This window comes from Cyanidioschyzon merolae, chromosome 18 (genome assembly GCF_000091205.1).
Source record: "Cyanidioschyzon merolae strain 10D DNA, chromosome 18, complete genome".
NCBI classification, from domain to species: Eukaryota; Rhodophyta; class Bangiophyceae; order Cyanidiales; family Cyanidiaceae; genus Cyanidioschyzon; species Cyanidioschyzon merolae.
This window is the reverse complement of record NC_010144.1, coordinates 21,973-39,668: the sequence shown is the minus strand read 5'-3', so window position 1 is coordinate 39,668 and position 17,696 is coordinate 21,973. Positions and strand designations below refer to the sequence as shown.

General features: G+C 53.8%; 5 protein-coding genes across 5 annotated transcripts, besides 1 other annotated feature; 3 read left to right on the top strand and 2 right to left on the bottom strand.

The window, feature by feature from the left end:
• Positions 1-299: 299 nt before the first annotated feature.
• On the bottom strand, positions 300-2,126 carry CYME_CMR014C (glucose-6-phosphate 1-dehydrogenase; the record flags this gene model as incomplete). Its single annotated transcript, XM_005538283.1, has 1 exon — positions 300-2,126. One exon carries the CDS (start codon positions 2,124-2,126, stop codon positions 300-302), a length of 1,827 nt encoding a protein of 608 aa, XP_005538340.1.
• Positions 2,127-3,188: 1,062 nt separating this feature from the next.
• Positions 3,189-4,465: a sequence feature (possible transcribed region).
• Positions 4,466-4,469: 4 nt separating this feature from the next.
• Positions 4,470-6,005, bottom strand: CYME_CMR012C (UDP-sulfoquinovose synthase, chloroplast precursor; the record flags this gene model as incomplete). Its single annotated transcript, XM_005538282.1, has 1 exon — positions 4,470-6,005. One exon carries the CDS (start codon positions 6,003-6,005, stop codon positions 4,470-4,472), a length of 1,536 nt encoding a protein of 511 aa, XP_005538339.1.
• Positions 6,006-7,336: 1,331 nt separating this feature from the next.
• On the top strand, positions 7,337-8,494 carry CYME_CMR011C (probable choline kinase; the record flags this gene model as incomplete). Its single annotated transcript, XM_005538281.1, has 1 exon — positions 7,337-8,494. The coding sequence occupies one exon, from the start codon at positions 7,337-7,339 to the stop codon at positions 8,492-8,494; it is 1,158 nt and encodes a 385-aa protein (XP_005538338.1).
• Positions 8,495-11,151: 2,657 nt separating this feature from the next.
• Positions 11,152-11,604, top strand: CYME_CMR010C (probable ubiquitin conjugating enzyme E2; the record flags this gene model as incomplete). The annotated part of the gene is made up of 1 exon (XM_005538280.1): positions 11,152-11,604. One exon carries the CDS (start codon positions 11,152-11,154, stop codon positions 11,602-11,604), a length of 453 nt encoding a protein of 150 aa, XP_005538337.1.
• A 3,291-nt stretch (positions 11,605-14,895) lies between these two features.
• Positions 14,896-16,953, top strand: CYME_CMR009C (probable anion transporter; the record flags this gene model as incomplete). The annotated part of the gene is made up of 1 exon (XM_005538279.1): positions 14,896-16,953. One exon carries the CDS (start codon positions 14,896-14,898, stop codon positions 16,951-16,953), a length of 2,058 nt encoding a protein of 685 aa, XP_005538336.1.
• Positions 16,954-17,696: the final 743 nt, after the last annotated feature.

The window sequence follows — 17,696 nt, the reverse complement described above, 5'->3', positions numbered from 1 at the left end:
ACTGGTGTATCTCGTGGAGGTGTTCTGTGCTGCGCGATCCGCGATGCCTCACCCGTACATTCACAGATGACGATGACAGAGGTTTTATTCGCCGCTTTCATGAGACAAGTTTTGTGGCTGTAAAGTGCTGGTGCCGCGAGCTTTTGGATTTTCGTAGAGCGCGTTGTGCGCGTCGACTACTCGCGGTGCATGCCCGGCTTGATGGTAGGCTTCGTAGGCGCCGACCGGGATTCGGGAATCGCCAGGGCATCTGGAAACTCCTCCGATCCAGACTAGGCGGAAGTCGGACTGTCTGGTTTTTACGGCACCTTGCTTTGCAGTCGCTTGCCGCCAATGTCAAGGTCGCTGGCCCAAACGCATCCGTAGCGCGCGGCAAGGTAGTCGGCTTCGGCAGGGCCGCGACTGCCCGCTACGTACGGTACCGGTCGATAGCGGTCGCTCTGCTCGAGTTCGTGAAGCGCCGGCGTAAACTTCTCCCAGGCGACTTTTAATTCATCGCTTCGTATGAAGAGCGATTTGTCACCATAGATGACGTCCAAGATGAGGCGCTCGTAGGCATCGGGAATGTCGTGCGCTTCTTCCCAGGCCGTCCGGTAGAATAGCGTCAGACGCGCCTCTTCTAGGCGAGAGGTCAACCCCGGGGATTTGCTGACGATGCGAAGATAAATGGCTTCGTCGGGCTGAACGCGAACAACAAGCTCATTGTTCGGCAGGGTATTCGCAAGCGAGAAAATACTACCAGGCACACTGCGGAACGTGACACGCACTTCCGCGAGGCGTTCATCCAAATGCTTCCCCGCTTTGACCAGGATCGGTACACCGTCCCAGCGTCGGTTTCGAATGTTCATCCGACACGCTGCAAACGTAGGCGTCTTGGAGCCCGGACGAACGCCGTCTTCCTCCCGATACCCCATATACTGCCCGATGACGAAATCTGTAGCACGTAGCGTTTCCAAACTGCGCAAGACTTTCACTTTCTCGTCACGAATATCTTCGGCGTTCAAAGAAGCCGGCTGTTCCATCGTAAAGAGCGCCACCATTTGCAGCAGGTGATTCTGCATGATGTCGCGGATGATTCCGTACTGGTCAAAGTAGCCAGCGCGTCCCTCGACACCAAAGTTCTCCTTGAACGTCACCTGGATAGATTGGATGTGTTGGTTGTTCCAGAGAGGCTCCAAAAAATAATTCGCAAAGCGCAGCGCCAGCACGTTCTGAACGAGCTCCTTGCCCAAGTAATGGTCAATGCGGAAGGTTTGTTCCTCGCTAATGTACAATTGCAGTTCCTGGTGCAGGGTCTGGAAGGTATCCAGATCTCTCCCGAACGGTTTCTCCAAGACGACCCGCATCCAGCCCTTGGTCGACTCCGGAGGCTTGGTGTGGGCATGGGCGATGCCGCGACAGGCCTCAGCGAAGACGTTGGAAGGAATCGCCAAGTAGTAGAGGCGATTGGTCGGAACCCCGCGATTCCAGCGCTCTTTCTCAAACTCGTTCACGAGAAACTCGTCCAGCGTTCGGAATGCAGTAGTTTCATGATAAGTTCCGGAAACGTAGAAACAACGCGAGAGGAAATGCTCCATTTTGCGTGCGCACTCGGGGCCTTCGATAACGCGGCAGGTCAAACTTGACTTGATCGTGTTCCGGAACGCCTCGCTCGTCATGTTTGATCGTGCGTAGCCGACCACATAAAAGTCGCTCGGCAGCAGATCGTGGTAGTAGAGTGAGAAAAGCGCCGGGAGCGTCTTCTTGCGGGCCAGATCCCCGGACGCGCCCAGCACGACGATGCTCAGCGCCTCGCGGCGAGCAGCCTCACGGCGCTTCGTCATCGAGTCAAACATGGACGCAACCTGTACTGTTTGCGATGAATCGGTGCTTCGATCTATCGTCCGCGAGTTTGACGAACTCGTCTGGGCACTGATCGTTACCTGGTCTCGAGCTGCAGTACCAGCAGATCGCCCGCTGCTCGCAGCAGAGGGTTTCGGTGCTGACGCCGCAGCGTTGCTAGCGTTCCCATCGGTGCCTGCTTTCGCCCTGTCGCAGGCAAATAACGTTCTACGCTTTTCAATCTTAACAGTACGTATCCTTGAGGGTTTGCTGGTGAACAGCACACTTGGTAAAGCTACGAACATCGTTCCTGGAGAGCGACCTCCACCTGCTTGTACGCAACGGATGCCTCGATATCGCCGCGATTTTTTCCTGGACGCGTCGCGCTGCATTTCGGTATCGGTGGATGTTCGGGTATTCAAGGCCGGTTCCTGGAATGACTTTTCGTGCCTCTTCATACTGGTATGGTGGATGTTCGGGTGCGTAGTGCACATAACCATTCTGACTTTTCGTGCCTCTTCACTCTGGTATCGGTGGATGTTCGGGTATTCAAGGCCGGTTCCTGGAATGACTTTTCGTGCCTCTTCATACTGGTATGGTGGATGTTCGGGTGCGTAGTGCACATAACCATTCTGACTTTTCGTGCCTCTTCACTCTGGTATCGGTGGATGTTCGGGTATTCAAGGCCGGTTCCTGGAATGACTTTTCGTGCCTCTTCATACTGGTATGGTGGATGTTCGGGTGCGTAGTGCACATAACCATTCTGACTTTTCGTGCCTCTTCATTCTGGTATGGTGGATGTTCGGGTATTCAAGGCCGGTTCCTGGAATGACTTTTCGTGCCTCTTCATACTGGTATGGTGGATGTTCGGGTGCGTAGTGCACATAACCATTCTGACTTTTCGTGCCTCTTCAATCTGGTGTGGTGGATGTTCGGGTACATAGGGCACACTACCATTCTGACTTTTCGTGCCTCTTCATTCTGGTATGGTGGATGTTCGGGTATTCAAGGCCGGTTCCTGGAATGACTTTTCGCGCCTCTTCATACTGGTATCTGCATGCGGAGCTCCAACGGATGCGTTGCCTGCAGCGATAGTGTGCAATTCGAGTCGCCCGGCTTCGCGTGCAAGGCAGCAGCAGCATTGTTCATTGCGTCGACGAGAAAGCGCCTGCGGTGGATCGGTCGCAAGTGACCAGAATGACTAACGGGAAGCGAGGGTATTGCCCACTGGAACTTGCCGGTATGGTGTGGCGTTTTGGATGGTTTTCCCGGAGACCGGTGTCCATCGCGCGACCAGGTATTCCGCGTCATTGCAAACATTCCGTTGATAGAAAGATACGCAGCATGATCCTTGATTGCCGCTCTTCCTCACGTAAAGCGGGATTCCGTGTCCTTGTCAATGTTCCGGTAATCAAAAATACCCCCGCGAGCCGGCAGAGCGCAAGCTTAGTTGCTGGCGACACAGCTGGCAACAGCAGGTGCATTAAAAACCGTTTTACACGAGCCTCTACTGCGCCACAAGTGTTGCGTATACTGCCCCGAGTTGTCGTTTCGATGATGTGAGTTGGTGTCGTACTATCATGACAGGCGTTGGTACGTAGCTAGACAGACCTAGTCCGAGGGCAGGTTTTCATGAACCACCCCGCGACGGACTCGGAGTCGTGCGCTGCTTCGGTGAGCGCTGTTGCAGCACTTCCGTGGCAGCTACGACGGTCCTTGCACCGCAGCTGCCTCTGCTGCTCGTGGTGGACAGCGCTATGGCCGAACGAGTGTCGAGCCGAAGCGCCGTTTGCTCTAACCGAGGAAGACGCAGCTTCGCCTTGCCCGACGTGCTTTCGAGTGGGGCACGTTCGCGGCCTCTTTCGTACTTGGTGTCACAGCGTTTTTAGGGTTTGGCAATCTGCAGAGTGTTCAGCGCTGATCTTATTTCAAATACCTGTATCTGAACCAGCTTCGCTGAGGAACGAAGCCCACGCACTTCTGATAAAGGTTAACGGGACTCGTGTGCACTTGGCATGCCGCATGTCTCCACAGACGCTTCCATCAGCGAGCTTCGCCTTGACGGCTGCGTCTGCGCAGTGGCTCTTTCCAGTACGAGTTTTAATATTTACTCGGAAAGCTTAGGAAACGGAGCGGGTGTCGACTGCGTCTCAGCTGGCTGCTACGTATACGCTGATCACATAGACGCGTACCAGGTACGATTTGAATATGCATGCAATGGAAATGCCGTGTCGGAAGAAGCATTGGCCGATGCATTGAGGAGCTTCACGGCAACTGGCTTGGTGGCTGTAGGGTTTTCCGTGGCGAACAGCGCGCTTTAAACGGTGGATCCTATCCATCGACGGCCTCAGGTGCGGATCCGCACGTCCTGGGTAGATGCGCTCAGATGGGTCCGCGATACCCATTTCGCGAACGATCGAGTCGAATGCTATTGTCTCAGGATTCAGGCGTTGCTTTAGACTTACTTTTTGTAGCCCTTGCGGTACAACTTATATCTGGGATGCGGTCTCTCGGACAGCGTTTTCATCCGAATGGAAGGCCGCACGTCATGTGGTTTCTATATTCGCACTTTTCTGCTAGCGTCGCTTGGCGACACGCAAGCGCATGATCGGAGCGACCTTGGTAACAAGCCACCTGCGTAAACTGCTCTAGGGTTCATCTCGCAGCGCCGAGCGCATACGCTCGAGTTTCTTGTCGTCACCATTGGCCAGCTGCTTTAACACCTCATCACGCCACTCGGAACTCGCCGCAGCCGATATCTCGGCTAGTGCGTCGCTCGAGTTTGTCGCATTCGCGCGACACGCCTCTTCTCGCTCCCGGTTCCAGAAGCTGCTGGGCATGACCTTGTCACGGCGAATGCGATGCCGATATCTTTCCGCGACACCAACCACCTCCTCGAGCAGACTCTCCTCCAGTGTGACAGGGTCCCAGCCAAGCGAACGAAAATTCTGGTTGCTCACATCGAGTTCGTTCTCGGAGGCCTCGTTCCGAGGATTGGGAATTTGGTGCACACTGGCGCCCGTTTTCCGGGCGACAAGAGCCGCGAGGTCGCGCACGCGATGTGTCTCTGCGACTTGGTTGTAGATCTTGACACGATCGCCGCGATTAGGCGGATTTGCTAGCGCAAGTGCGATACACTTGCACGTATCGCTAATATGAATAAAGGCTCGAGTCTGCCCACCACTTCCGTAAACCGTAAGAGGCAGCCCACATGCAGCTTGCATTAAAAAGCGGTTCAACACGGTGCCGTAATCGGAGTCGTAGTCGTAACGATTCATTAAGAGCTCATGGCGCATGGTATTCTGGGTGAACGTGCCCCAAACGACGCCTTGATGCAGATCCGTTATGCGAAGCCCATCATTCCTTGCAAAGAACTGAAACAGCAGCGCATCGAGACACTTGGAGGCGTGATAGACACTCCCCGGGTAGGCTGGATGCAGGATCGAGCGGCGCTCTCCGGAGGGCAGCACGACATCGAGGTAGCCTTCGGGAATCTTGCCGCCACTGGAGCCGTAGCCGTAGACGCCCATGGTGCCCAGGTGAACAACATGGATATCCAGGTTGGACTCCACGACCGCTGTCAGCACGCTCATGGTGCCGTTCACATTGTTATCAACTGTATAGCGTTTCTGGCGGCTCCCTTTCATGCTGTACGGTGCAGCCCGCTGTTCCGCAAAGTGCACGATAGCGCAGGGTTGCTCCCTTTTGATGAGCTCCAACAAATGCCAGTACTCATGAGCAACGTCCATAAACTCAAAGCGAATCTCGCGATCGGACAAGGCATTCCAAACAGCGATGCGCTCGCTCGGTGCCGCAATAGGCGTCAAGGACTCGCACTCCAGCTCGATATCGATCTTGCGCCGCGACAAGTTGTCGACAATTACGACACTGTACCCCAGATCTGACAGATGGAGAGCGGTCGGCCAGCCACAAAATCCATCCCCCCCAAGAACAAGAACAGTTTTACCAAAAGTGTTCACATTTCCTGCTTTATTTCCCTGGTGCCCTGCACTAGGTGTCCCGTTAGGTTGCAGGCACCTCAGAGACGACGAGCCAGGGGAGGAACGCAGCTTCGACCTTAATCGGCCGCCAAGCCCTAAACGACTTCCGCGCCGACAGGCAGCACACTTCAAGCTAGGTACAACGCTTCTGCTTGCACAGAGTGGTAGCGTCACGAACGTCATTGCCTACGTGCGCAGCTCCCTCGGGAGCAAAGTCTCTCGTCGTTGTGCGAGAAGCAATGCGTACGCGGCAACCGCATGGATGCGCGGAGCAGTGGTGCACGCATCAGCCCCGATCGCGCATCGCGGGAGCGATCGCGACGCGGCGTTTGCGGCACGTCCAGCGATGCGGGTGGTGCGGTGCCGGGGCGCCATGCAAGTGCTACTGTATTGTATAGATATGGACAGTTTGATACCTATATACGTGTCAGATGCAACGCGCTGCAAATGCTGATGATTCTGGTGGACCGATGCGCTGGCGCGGGCATCGACGAGTGCGTGAGATATGATGGGTATCCAGCGAGGCCGCCACGCCGCCTTCCGAGACGTCTTCGTTCAATGAACCACAAACCAGGTTTGTCTTCGGAGATCGTGCTCCGTTCAAACGATGCTGCGGCTGCCGAGGCTGGTAAAAGCGCCTGCAACGGTGCCGCAAGCGCCTCGTCGGTCCGTGGCGGTATCGACAGGTTGCGATGGAGTCTGGCCTTGCGTACGCCCGCAGCTCAGCTGCCGATCAGCTCGGAAACGATTGCATGACGAGCGGACCGCGATCCGTAACAGCTTTCTAGCGATGGACATGAATCGAACCCGGGTCCATTCTCGGAGCAGGTGGGTTGCTTTTCGGTCGATCATGCCCTGCAGTACGAGGCTCTGTGCGCAGATCGAAGCTCTTTTCGCTGGCGGTCTGGATCGTCCGTCCATTTCTGCAGGTGTCGTCAACGCTGCCCAGTCCGAAACAACCAGTGAGACGATGGTGCTTTATGCTGCAATGAAGCAAGACTACCATTCCCGGAGCGTGCATGGGCTGTTCGGATCCTCTCCTTGCCCTCTGTCGTAACCGTTGCCACCGAGCGCGAAGCCTCTGAGCTGATGCAATACCAGCCTCCGCCGATACAGCGCAGAGAAAACCTCGATTTTGCGGTCACGAAAAGGAACTGCGGTATCGTAAGATGTATTCGTCATTGAGACTCGATATTTATCGAATACTGCAGCTGCTCAGATGTAGACATTGTTGACGACCATGCGAGCTTCGATGGTTCAATCGAGATCCGCAAACTACGACTACTACGGCTGCTGCTGCTGCTGCGACTTCGCCTGAAACGCAGCGTCGGCGCCGCGCGCAGAATTTCCCAACGTCTCAGATCGTTTTCTCAGTTCACAGGATCTTCCTGAACGGTAAGGGCTCGGCTCGAGTTGACCAGCACAATAGCCGAGTAGACGTTGAACTGCCTCGGAGCATAAGAACAGGCAGAGCATCGCTGTTCTGAAGCGAATGCTTAGCCACCGTGCGTAGAATGGTGCTGCAAACCCTTGAAGATGCGGGGGGTGAAGTCAAGCGACGAGACGTGGAACTGGCGACGCAGGCCGCTCGAGCTACCGAGGCAGAGGAACGTGAGGTGCTGCTAGTCCTTGGGCAGCTCTTCTCAGATAACGCCTGGGCGCCCTCGTGTTGCACGGTGGAGCGAGTTCAGGGTGGGGTTACGAACCGAATGTACCGGTGTACAAGTACAGTTACCGGCACCGCGGTTCTCGTTCGAATCTTTGGCTCCGGTGACTTTTTTAACCGTCGCCGGGAGAACAGCTTGTATGCAGAGCTAGCGGCCGCTGGTCTTGGACCGCCGTTGCTGGGCATCTTTCCTCGCGGAAGGGTAGAGGGCGTTCTCACTGGGAAGCCGCTCGACTATCGCACGCTGCACGACAAGCAAGTCTATTCACAAGTCGCCAGCGCTCTCGCGCGGCTACATTGTTTTAGGCCCTCGGAACAGACACTGCCACGAGCCCAAGCAATAGCACTCCAGTGGGAGTTCTGCGAGAGACTGCTGAGGAAAGCTGTGGAACGGCACTGCCTGCCGGTTGAGGAGCTTTGCAACGGCAAGCCAACGCGTTTACAGAACGAGTTCAAAGAGTTACGGCACCGTCTGCCTGCAGATGACATTGTGTTCTGCCACAATGACCTGCTTGGTGCGAACATACTCTACGATCCGACGGAACAGATGATTCGTTTTGTGGATTTCGAGTATGCAGGTTACGCACCGCGGGCGTATGACCTTGGGAACCACTTCAACGAATGGATGGGTCTCACGGAGAACTGTGGCTTGAAGCCGCTTGATTCGTTTGCACGATATCCGACTGAAGCCGAGCAGCATCGTTTCGCGGAAGCATATCTGGCATCGTTGTCAGCATTTTCACAGAGTGACGACGCAATAGACACCGCAACCAGCTCGAGATGCCGTAGCGCTTCGGTATCGACCTTGGAACGGGATCGTCTTGTCGCTGAGGCGAATGCTTTCAGCCTACTGAGTCACTGGATCTGGAGTGTTTGGGCTTTCATCATGGCAGCTGATCCACCGAGCGAAACATTTGACTATGTGCATTTTGGCCGGGAGCGCCTCCTCCTGATGCGGATGCACTGGTCTGAACGTCTGGGCGCCGTGGATCATCTTTTGCATTGATTCGAACGCTCTGACAAAATGCAGCATCCTGGGAAACCGCGTATCGTTTATGTGGACTTGCGGTGACTGCATGCAGGGCGTCTGTGGAAGAACGAACGTCGCATTCGCTACTGTTTGGAGGCAGAGCCCTTCTTGAACAATCAAAAAAGCAGTGCGTTCGGCACTGAAGCCATCGGGTGCTTGCATACTCGAATCAAACGCGTAAATCGGCTAGCAAATGGATCAATCAGCGATCGCTGGAAGCCGGAACATGGTGCTCCAGTGGAATTTCCTCTTCGTTCGCAGGACATGTACCCATTTCAGAATGAAACGGAACGGGTACCTCTTTCTTGACGCTGGCATGCGCTCTAAACTTTGGGTCTCTTCCCAGTGTCATCAACAGCCGCCTTCCGGGGCTTTTCTTTTCGGCGACTGCTTCCTTTTTCTCTGTCTTATCTCCGGCTTCCCGTTCGCAGGTCTCTTATATATCTCTCTAGCTCCATGGCTAGCAGTCGAATGAGGTTGATGGCAGCGTTCAAGTCCCGATTTTGGTGCTTCTGGATGTTGCTCACGCATGTCCTGCACCGGCAGAGGTTGAAATCCACGCATTGCTTGCCATGCTCGGCTTTCTGGTGTACTGTCTCAATGCGCGCGTCGCAGCGGTGACACCTGACTGTGGTCAGATGCTCGCGTATGTCCAGCTAACTCCGTCGACCGGGCTCGGGCCTGTGGCACGTGGACGCTGGATTCATAGCTCGAAACATGCCCTCGACGGGTACAGAAGGCTCCCGTCGATGTCCACCTCGGTTTCTGTGCATAGCCGTATCCGTCGATCGCGGACTTGTTATGGGCTCTCTCTTCGGCTGGTACTCTGTCCGGTGTGTAGTCGACCGCACGCTGTTGGACTCGATGGAGGATTGGTGAAAGACAATGTTGGTCATAAAGGAACAAGTATTGGATGGGGAATCCAGTTCGGAGATAATGTCGAGAAATTTTGATGCGTACACGTGCCCTCTGTGCAAAGCGATGACTCTTTTTCTACTCGAAGTGATTGCTGCGATGATTGAAGGCCGAGTCCAGGGCTCTTTTCCATGTAAACGTGAGAAACGGGAGCACCTGGAAGCATATCACACAGCGGCATTACATGCAGCCATGGAACGCCGCTTCTTCAGTGTACACAAATGGAGGAAAATTTTTGGTTCAAAAGAAGTTGATTGTTTGACTTGAATTGTTTAGTGATCTTTCGGCATGAATCACTGAAGAAGAAGCCGTCAATGGACGACACCGATTTTTTTCCTCGTCAATTAGCGGCGCGTGTTGCTGGGCCCACGGGCTGCCTCGCAATGGACAGATCGTGAACTTGAAGATTGCTTGATTTGAGCAAGCTCCAAGCATAGAACAAAAATGAATGGAGGCATATACGTATGAACAGGACGAGAATCTCGTTTCGTTTATGAACCCTTGGTCGAGGCGCCGCGATTCAGCATGATTCCAGTGACGTAACGAATTCCGTCGGCGAAGCTTAGATGGGCCAACTCCGAAACTACGTGCGAGAATCCTCAAACTACGTAACGGTCTTTAGGTCCTTATTGATGCTTTCGAATATCGAGGCCGTACATGTAAGCAAATTTCAAAAAGTCGAAAACAAGGAACAGAGCGAGCATTTTAGTATTACATCTTTGTCTGACAGCTTTGGTGATACGCAGCTGGCGTTCGGCGTCGCGATGCACGTCGTTGGAGTGCATCTCATGGATAGGGCCCGCCTGAACCCATCGCAGCCTCCCAAGCGGGCACTGGCGAACCACACAAGCCTGCAGTGCCGAAATGCCAATGGCCTGGGCGTTCTCATCGTTGGCGACGACCTATCATCGAGACACCGGCCACGCGGTGAAGACCATGATTGCCCTACCAGCCCGTCTACATGACGAGGCACCTGCGATCTGGAGTGATTCTATTCCAGATGGACAAGGTTGAAATCGCCGGCGATATGTACCAACGCTGATCGGAGCATCGAGCAAGACAGCTTTTCGAATTGTCTGCGGAGATCTTTTCCAATGAATCCAGTGCAGGTACCACTTTCGCTAATCAAGCTACTTAAGAAACAGTTTGTACGCCTATTTGTCGAGAGAGCCAGGGCAAATTTTGCTTCGATCTCGTGGGGTCCTCGATGACCCCGCTCTTTTTCTGGTGAAGTGTCACCGCGCCCGCAAAACTCAACTGCCACACTGTATCATTTCCCATGGGACATCTCACACGTGCTACATACCGCTGAGAATCATCCGAATAGGGGCCGTGATCCGGAGCTTTTTCCATTGGACATCTCGCCGAACCCGCATCGTCGGTGCTGCATATCGACAAGAATCTGCACAATAGATGCTAAGCTAAAGCGCATTTCTGTCGGTGCAAGTGGAGCGGGCTAGCGTATATCGGAGAATACCCGCAGCCCACACGATTGCAGCGTATACCCTACACAGACACAGTCACACAACACACGTACACACATGAATGTCGTATCACTGCCTCGCGTGTAGCGTTAACAACGGCTTCACCCGCGTAGTCATCCTGGATGCGCCATACGCTCGAAACTCGTACCGATTTGCGCTCGCACCTCCGGTCGAGAGGCGCTAGTTCTAGCTTTTCAATAGCCCAGGGTCTTCGTGGTATCGTTCGCCGTACGAATGAGTGGACATTTATCGAAGCGCATTCTTAAAGAGACAGAACGCCTTGCGAAGGATCCTGTACCGGGAATTTCCGTTACAGTTCACGACGAGAACGCGCGGTACTTCAACGTCATCCTGGCAGGCCCCGAGGGCTCGCCCTACGAGGGCGGTGTCTTTCGACTTGAGCTTTTCTTGCCCGCAGAGTACCCGATGCAAGCACCGCGTGCCCGGTTTTTAACGAAAATCTATCATCCAAATATCGACCGGCTAGGTAGGGTCTGTTTGGATATTCTGAAGGATCGTTGGAGTCCAGCGCTCCAGATTCGCACCGTGCTCTTGTCGATACAGGCGCTTATGTCGGAGCCGAACCCCGAGGATGCCCTTAACAATGAAGCCGCAGAGCTCTGGAAGAAAGACATTGCACGAGCGAAGGAGATTGCGCAACAGTGGACCCTGGAGTACGCGAAGTGAGTGCGTCAAGGTTGTCGCTGGCGGCAGCCGCGGGCGCCGTTTCTTTGCGCTGCGCTGCTCCAGCTGCTGCCGTTATCTCAAGTGGGGGAAGATGCCACTGGCTTGGTGGTAAGTATCGAGAAAAGATTGCCGCGTGGGCTCTGGTGCGTACGGCACCAGGACCTCTCAGATGTTCGCTCCCAACGCGGTGCTTTGTGAAAGACCTGGACCTGCACGCCATTTTTGGTTTTGCTGTTTTTGTCAAGGGTAGTCAACAAAGGGGATGTGTACTCCGCATTCCAAAAGGTTTTCGAAAAGAGTTGACGCTGTCACTGCTAGGCTGCGAAAAACGGGTTTACTCGTCTGAGACAGTCTTTCTACGGTGAGCGGGTGGATGATTAACTCTTCTCCTCGCCCTCATCTTGAATTTTGTGCATTCGAAACAGACTTTATCAAACAATGTCTAAATGACTCTCTGCTTTTCGATCCGCTCCTGGCCATTCGTTCTTTAAGAAGCACTCGCAGAGAAGCTACAAGATGTGCAATTTCCGTACCATTGACAGATATGCTGACGCTGAGACATGGATGGTAAACATAGAAGTGCGCTCGGATGAGAGACCGCCGCGCGTTGAGCAGCTCCTGGCCGATTCCGTAATGGAATGCGAACGCTCAGTGCAGTACGGACAGGTGTCCACTGGACTCGATGAAACTTCATTTGGAAGCGTTGCTAGACCTGTACATGGGAACTCAAATACCAGTAAACCGCTGTTCGTAAAGAAGAGACGAGAAAGCATGGCGACAGTGTCAGCCGTAGCGGCGATTCCGTGCTGCGGGCGCCCGTAAATAGCTAATCGGCCGGAATCGCTCAAAATCCCGTCGTTCTTGAAAGCTCATCTTCGCTTCTGCTTCCCACATGTTCATATCCTGCTCCTAGCCAACGTTGCATTTCAACACTCAAAATCGGTCGAGGTATACGCTGCTGATATTTGCATTCAGCTGCTCTTCGGGTCAGGTTTTCCTCAGGGATCAATTCAGTCGAACGCGTCTTCTCTAATGTCAAGCGGCATTTATGCGCAAACGGATCCATGGACGCATCGTTCGTGTTCAGGGCACCGAAGATCTTCCATGAATGATTCTGCTACAACTCGTTCTCAACAATCACCAGTACTGAGCCGCTCTGGTGCTCGCCTTTTCGTTCGTGGGGGCCAGCGAAATGGCGCGATTGGGTCCACGGGCGGGCTCGAGGCAGCAAAGTTGACGATACGGCATTTGCGGCATAGGAGAGAAATACTCAAGCGTAAAGCCGAGCTTCATGCCACCGTCGAAACAGTATGCCTGAATGCCACGGAGGAAACGCATGATTTCTACGGCAAACACGTCCTCGCAACCCGCCAAGTAAAAGGACACGGGAAAAGAGAGCGAGGAGAAATATCGGGAAAAAGTAGGGAAACATCTCTCCGAAAATACGAGAAGTAGTGAGAGGAAGGAAAAATGTCGGAGCGGAAACCTTGGTCTGAAACGATTGCCAGGCACTTTATAATTTATCTACGGGGAGAATTTTCCAGAAAATGAGATTCAGGACTCTAATTGGTATCGCGTAGCTTCTCTCGCCCAACGGTGTCGCGTCAAAAAAGCGATTGTCGGAGCTCCTGATGCACCCTGCCAGCGACTGGAATTTCCCTTGGAATTTTCCGGCCTAAACCTCGAACGAGAACTGATGCTCAGGACAGAAGGTACAAAACGACCTGCACATAGGATCAGAGATATGCAGACGCGCTTCGCTGGATACCTTGAAGAGACGGATATGAAAAGAGTCTTCAGCTTCGGTGCCGAAGCGCCCCAACCCAACCTCATAAACCATATGCGGGTCAGTGGAGAGTGCTTTATGAGACGAACCACGTACCCGTTGCAGCCCCGTCTCAGCGCCCCGGAAGAGTGAGACCGCTGGAAGGGATTCCGCGCTTTTGGATAGCATATGCGCGCCCAAATATGACTTGTGGACGATTTTCAACTGGTATGCGCGAGATCGGACTAGGATCGTCATCGATTCTGGCTGTGTCTGGACAGGAGGCGTACATTCGCCAAGTTCTTCAACAACTCTGAAAGGGAAATAGCTAATTTGTCGTGTCGTTCGCTGTTAGCCTACTGCGCTGGTTTTGCTGTGGCACGCAAAGGCTGCACTCGTGCTCCTTAAAAGAGCGCGTTCAGTTCCTGGAAGAATCGAGCGTGCAGGATTCCCGTCGATGCGTCTAGGACGACATACACGCAGCACGTCCACGAGCACACGGTAAAACCTGTAGAGAAGAAGAGAATGGAGAAGAACAGAATGCACGAGATGGTGCACCGTGCGGTGACTGAACTCTAGAAGGCGAGGCAATCGAACACAACAGGGCGTGACACAGTGTCATTCCAGCAGCGACAATATGCACGCAAGCACTTTTTGCACCGAAACTTGACCGTCTCAGCAATACTGGGAAATACTTCGTGCACCTGGGGCGTTCGGCCGTTCTGTCTTTATGCGAATATTTCAGGGAATCGTTCAGTATTTGATGCGCATATTGCGCTGAATTACAGAGGGCTTTCGATGGGGAAGTCTTCGCCCCGGAGAGTGGGTATTGGATACTCGCCTGGAACAAGCCATTGGTACAACACCGTTCAGCAGTTCATCAAATCCCGACCTCCGCGTTTACAAATGGAACGATTTTCCTGGCCAACGGTCAATAGTAATGGCGATTCATGGCTGGAATCTGCTGCTGCGTATGTCTCGTATGCATTCCTGTGCAGCGAGCATAACGTTGGACCACACCCTCGCGGACACTGTGCACTGGACATATCATCAACACGAATGCTCAGATACTGTATGCAGCAGGCTTTACACTACCACATCATGCGCTCTCGCTGATATACGAAGCGTTCTACGATACTCGCAAACCGATGAAAGTTTTCGCCGACGGACCTCGTTCCGTAGCCGAGGCCCTCGAACGGCCGCAGCGTAATCCGGCCCCAGCTGCGGTGCGAGTCGCTCAGCGGCTGCGTCTATAGCCGTCGGCAGAGACTGCTCTTGCTGGGACAGAACTTGTGGGTATTTCTGGTCGAGCTGCTGTGAGAGCACGTGCATTGTCCTAGTTTCTGATCGAAGGCATAGGATTCACTGACTCGGGCCGGTGCCGCCGTGCGTTACGAGCCTTTTGTGACGTTGCACAACCTTTTTGAGTCGCCCGTACGTTGCCGCTGCGACGTTACCACCAGCCACGCAACTGTACGCCGTTCGGCACCCATTCAAAGGAAAGTGGTTCAACTAACTTGGCTAAAATGGTGCAGCATAGTGTCCGGGACTCGCTCATGGGCTCGTCCAGCTCTCGCGCTACGCTGCTTGAGGCAAAAGTACAACAAGAAACTCGCGGGGTGCGTTTCCTCGCTTGGTCATTCATCACTGGCCCGACGTGCCGCCGCTCTCGCCAACAGCGGGCAGCAGTGACAGGCGCCCACGCGCCGCTGTCCTTCTGGCAGGTTTCCTCTCGCCCAACTACGACCGTCTGCCCCAAGAGGCATGAGGTAGCTCTAAGGCAACGCAAGCCGCGACGGCTGCGGAAGCTTCCTGTCGGCGGTCACTACAGTCTCTGTAAGATGCAGCTCGATGGGAACAGGCCGTCTCAAACGCGTCGGCTGCAAGTCTCTACAGCTGTTGGTGCGTTGGCAGCGAGCGCGGGCTCCGACGGGTTGTCCGCTCCGCCCTGGCCTCCACTCACCGGCCTCGCGCATGATATCGCTAAAAGAGCGCCACACTTTTGGGGCGACTGGAGCGATGGACTGTGTCTCAAGTCATTGGCAGCGATTCTCTTCCTTTACTTTGCGTGCCTTGCCCCGATTGTTGCTTTCGGGGGCATTACGGCGCAGATTACGAACGGCGCTATTGGCGTCGTTGAGTTCCTCGTGTCTGGGTCGATCTGTGGCATGATATACCATACGCTGGCGGGGCAGCCTCTTACGATTGTTGGTCCAACCGGCTTGACCCTTGCCTTTACTGCATCATTGTACAAGGTGTGTGCGTCTGCAGGTCTCCCGTTCCTGCCAACATATGCATGGGTGGGAATCTGGACGGCGTTCTTTCTGTTTCTACTTGCGATTTTCAACGCGAGCTCTTTGATACGTTACTGCACACGTTTCACGGATGACTGCTTTAACGCTCTGATTGCCGCAACGTTTCTATACGAGGCGTTTCGATCGATTGGCTCGAACTTTCGAAAATGCGGTATGGACAAGACTGAGGCGTTCATGAGTCTCAGCTTGTCGCTGGGTACTTTCATTGTTGGCCGAACGCTGAGCGAGTTTCGCCAGTCTCGATACCTGAGGCGCACTGTTCGAGAATTTCTATCTGACTTTGGCGCCGCCATCGCGATATTTTCCATGACGCTGGTTTCACAATTACCTGAATGGGGTGGCTATACACTTGGACGTTTGCAGGTGCCGGTCAAGTTCCAGCTGGCAGGCAATCGCTCGTGGCTCATTCCGATCTTTGCAGCTCCTGTTCAAGTTCGACTTTTTGCGATCATTCCGGCTATTCTGCTGACGGTTCTTTTCTTCCTGGACCAAAACATAACTGTTCGTGTGGTGAACTCGCCCGCACATAGGCTCCGGAAAGGTGAAGCGTACCATCTAGATCTCTTGATTCTGTCTCTCATTACGTTGATCGCTTCGCTTCTGGGCCTTCCATGGATGTGTGCCGCCACGGTGCAGAGCTTGAACCACGTTCGCAGCTTGGCGGTAACCGAAACGTATTTGCGACCGGGCGAGCGTTCACCGCGCGAGCGCATTGTCTCCGTTGTCGAGAACCGTCTCACTGGCTTCATGATACACTTTGCGCTGGGCATGTCGCTGTTGCTGCTCCCGCTGTTGCGGCGCATTCCGATTGCCGTGATCAGCGGCCTCTTTCTCTACATGGGCAGAAGGATGATGAGCGGCAACGAATTCCTCCGACGAATTCGGTTGCTGTTCGTGGACCCGGCACTGTACCCCGATGATTCGCCGATGCGGAAGATTCGCCCTGCGATTGTGAACGCCTTTACAGCCATTCAGTTCGTCTGTCTTGCTACGCTCTGGACACTGAAGATGATTCCGCAGACAACTTTGTTCTTTCCTGCGGTGATTGGCCTTCTCATGGTTGTTCGATCGTTTCTGTTGCCGCGCTTCTTTTCAGCGGATGCGCTCGCGGTACTTGATGGCGAGATTGTCAACCGCGATGCCGACGACGCGAATGGTACCATTGGCCCTGAGGACACATCGGAAGGTGTCGTCGTCGATGTCTGGGATGATGGCCTTCGCAAGCGCGAAGGCATCGCCGGAGAGACGTACTCAACGGATCTTTACTAGATCTGCTGCACGTATGGCAACATCGGCTTGAAGTGTAACTGCTTCACACGAGCAACAGGTTCTGACTCCGAACTGGGGAAGAAGAACATTGCCGCGATGTTGACACTCCGAGCACTTGAAGCTTGTGGCGCCGGATACGCACCCCCTGCTTCAATCGGCTATCGTTTTATTTTCGCGGGTGAGAGATCCACCCATTGCGGTCCTGTTACCGTAAGTGTGCTCAACGATACTGGCCAATGATTCTCGGGGGAGATCATGTGAGGTTAAAGTGGAAAAATGAACAACTCGCTCTCTTCCCGACTTTTCATTTTTCCGAAATTGTCGCTTAGATGTGAATCGTCTACATTCTGCGTGCAGGATATAGAGCTTAAAGTCTCTATTCGCAGACTGAGGATTCCCAGTCGTCTTTTGGGAGTTGCTCCTTCGAATCCTAGTCGCTGGCGTTAGACAAATCACCGAGGTCAAGATGATTTGCGACGTCCTCGAGGAAGGGTTCGTAAAACAACTGATATCATCATCCAATGAAACCGTTCAAGCATTCACCTCATCCTTTTCTTTATATTTAGCATGCTGAACTCAAGCGTACTTCAAGATTTTGAGAGCTCTGTCTCAATGCAACTCGTGGGCGCAACGATTCGCGCCACTGCATTGATACGAAAAGCTACTCGGCGACGTCCTTTGAAGACTTGATCGCAAGCGAAGGCAGAAAAATTATTCAACTCTTGTCATCAATGAATAGATTC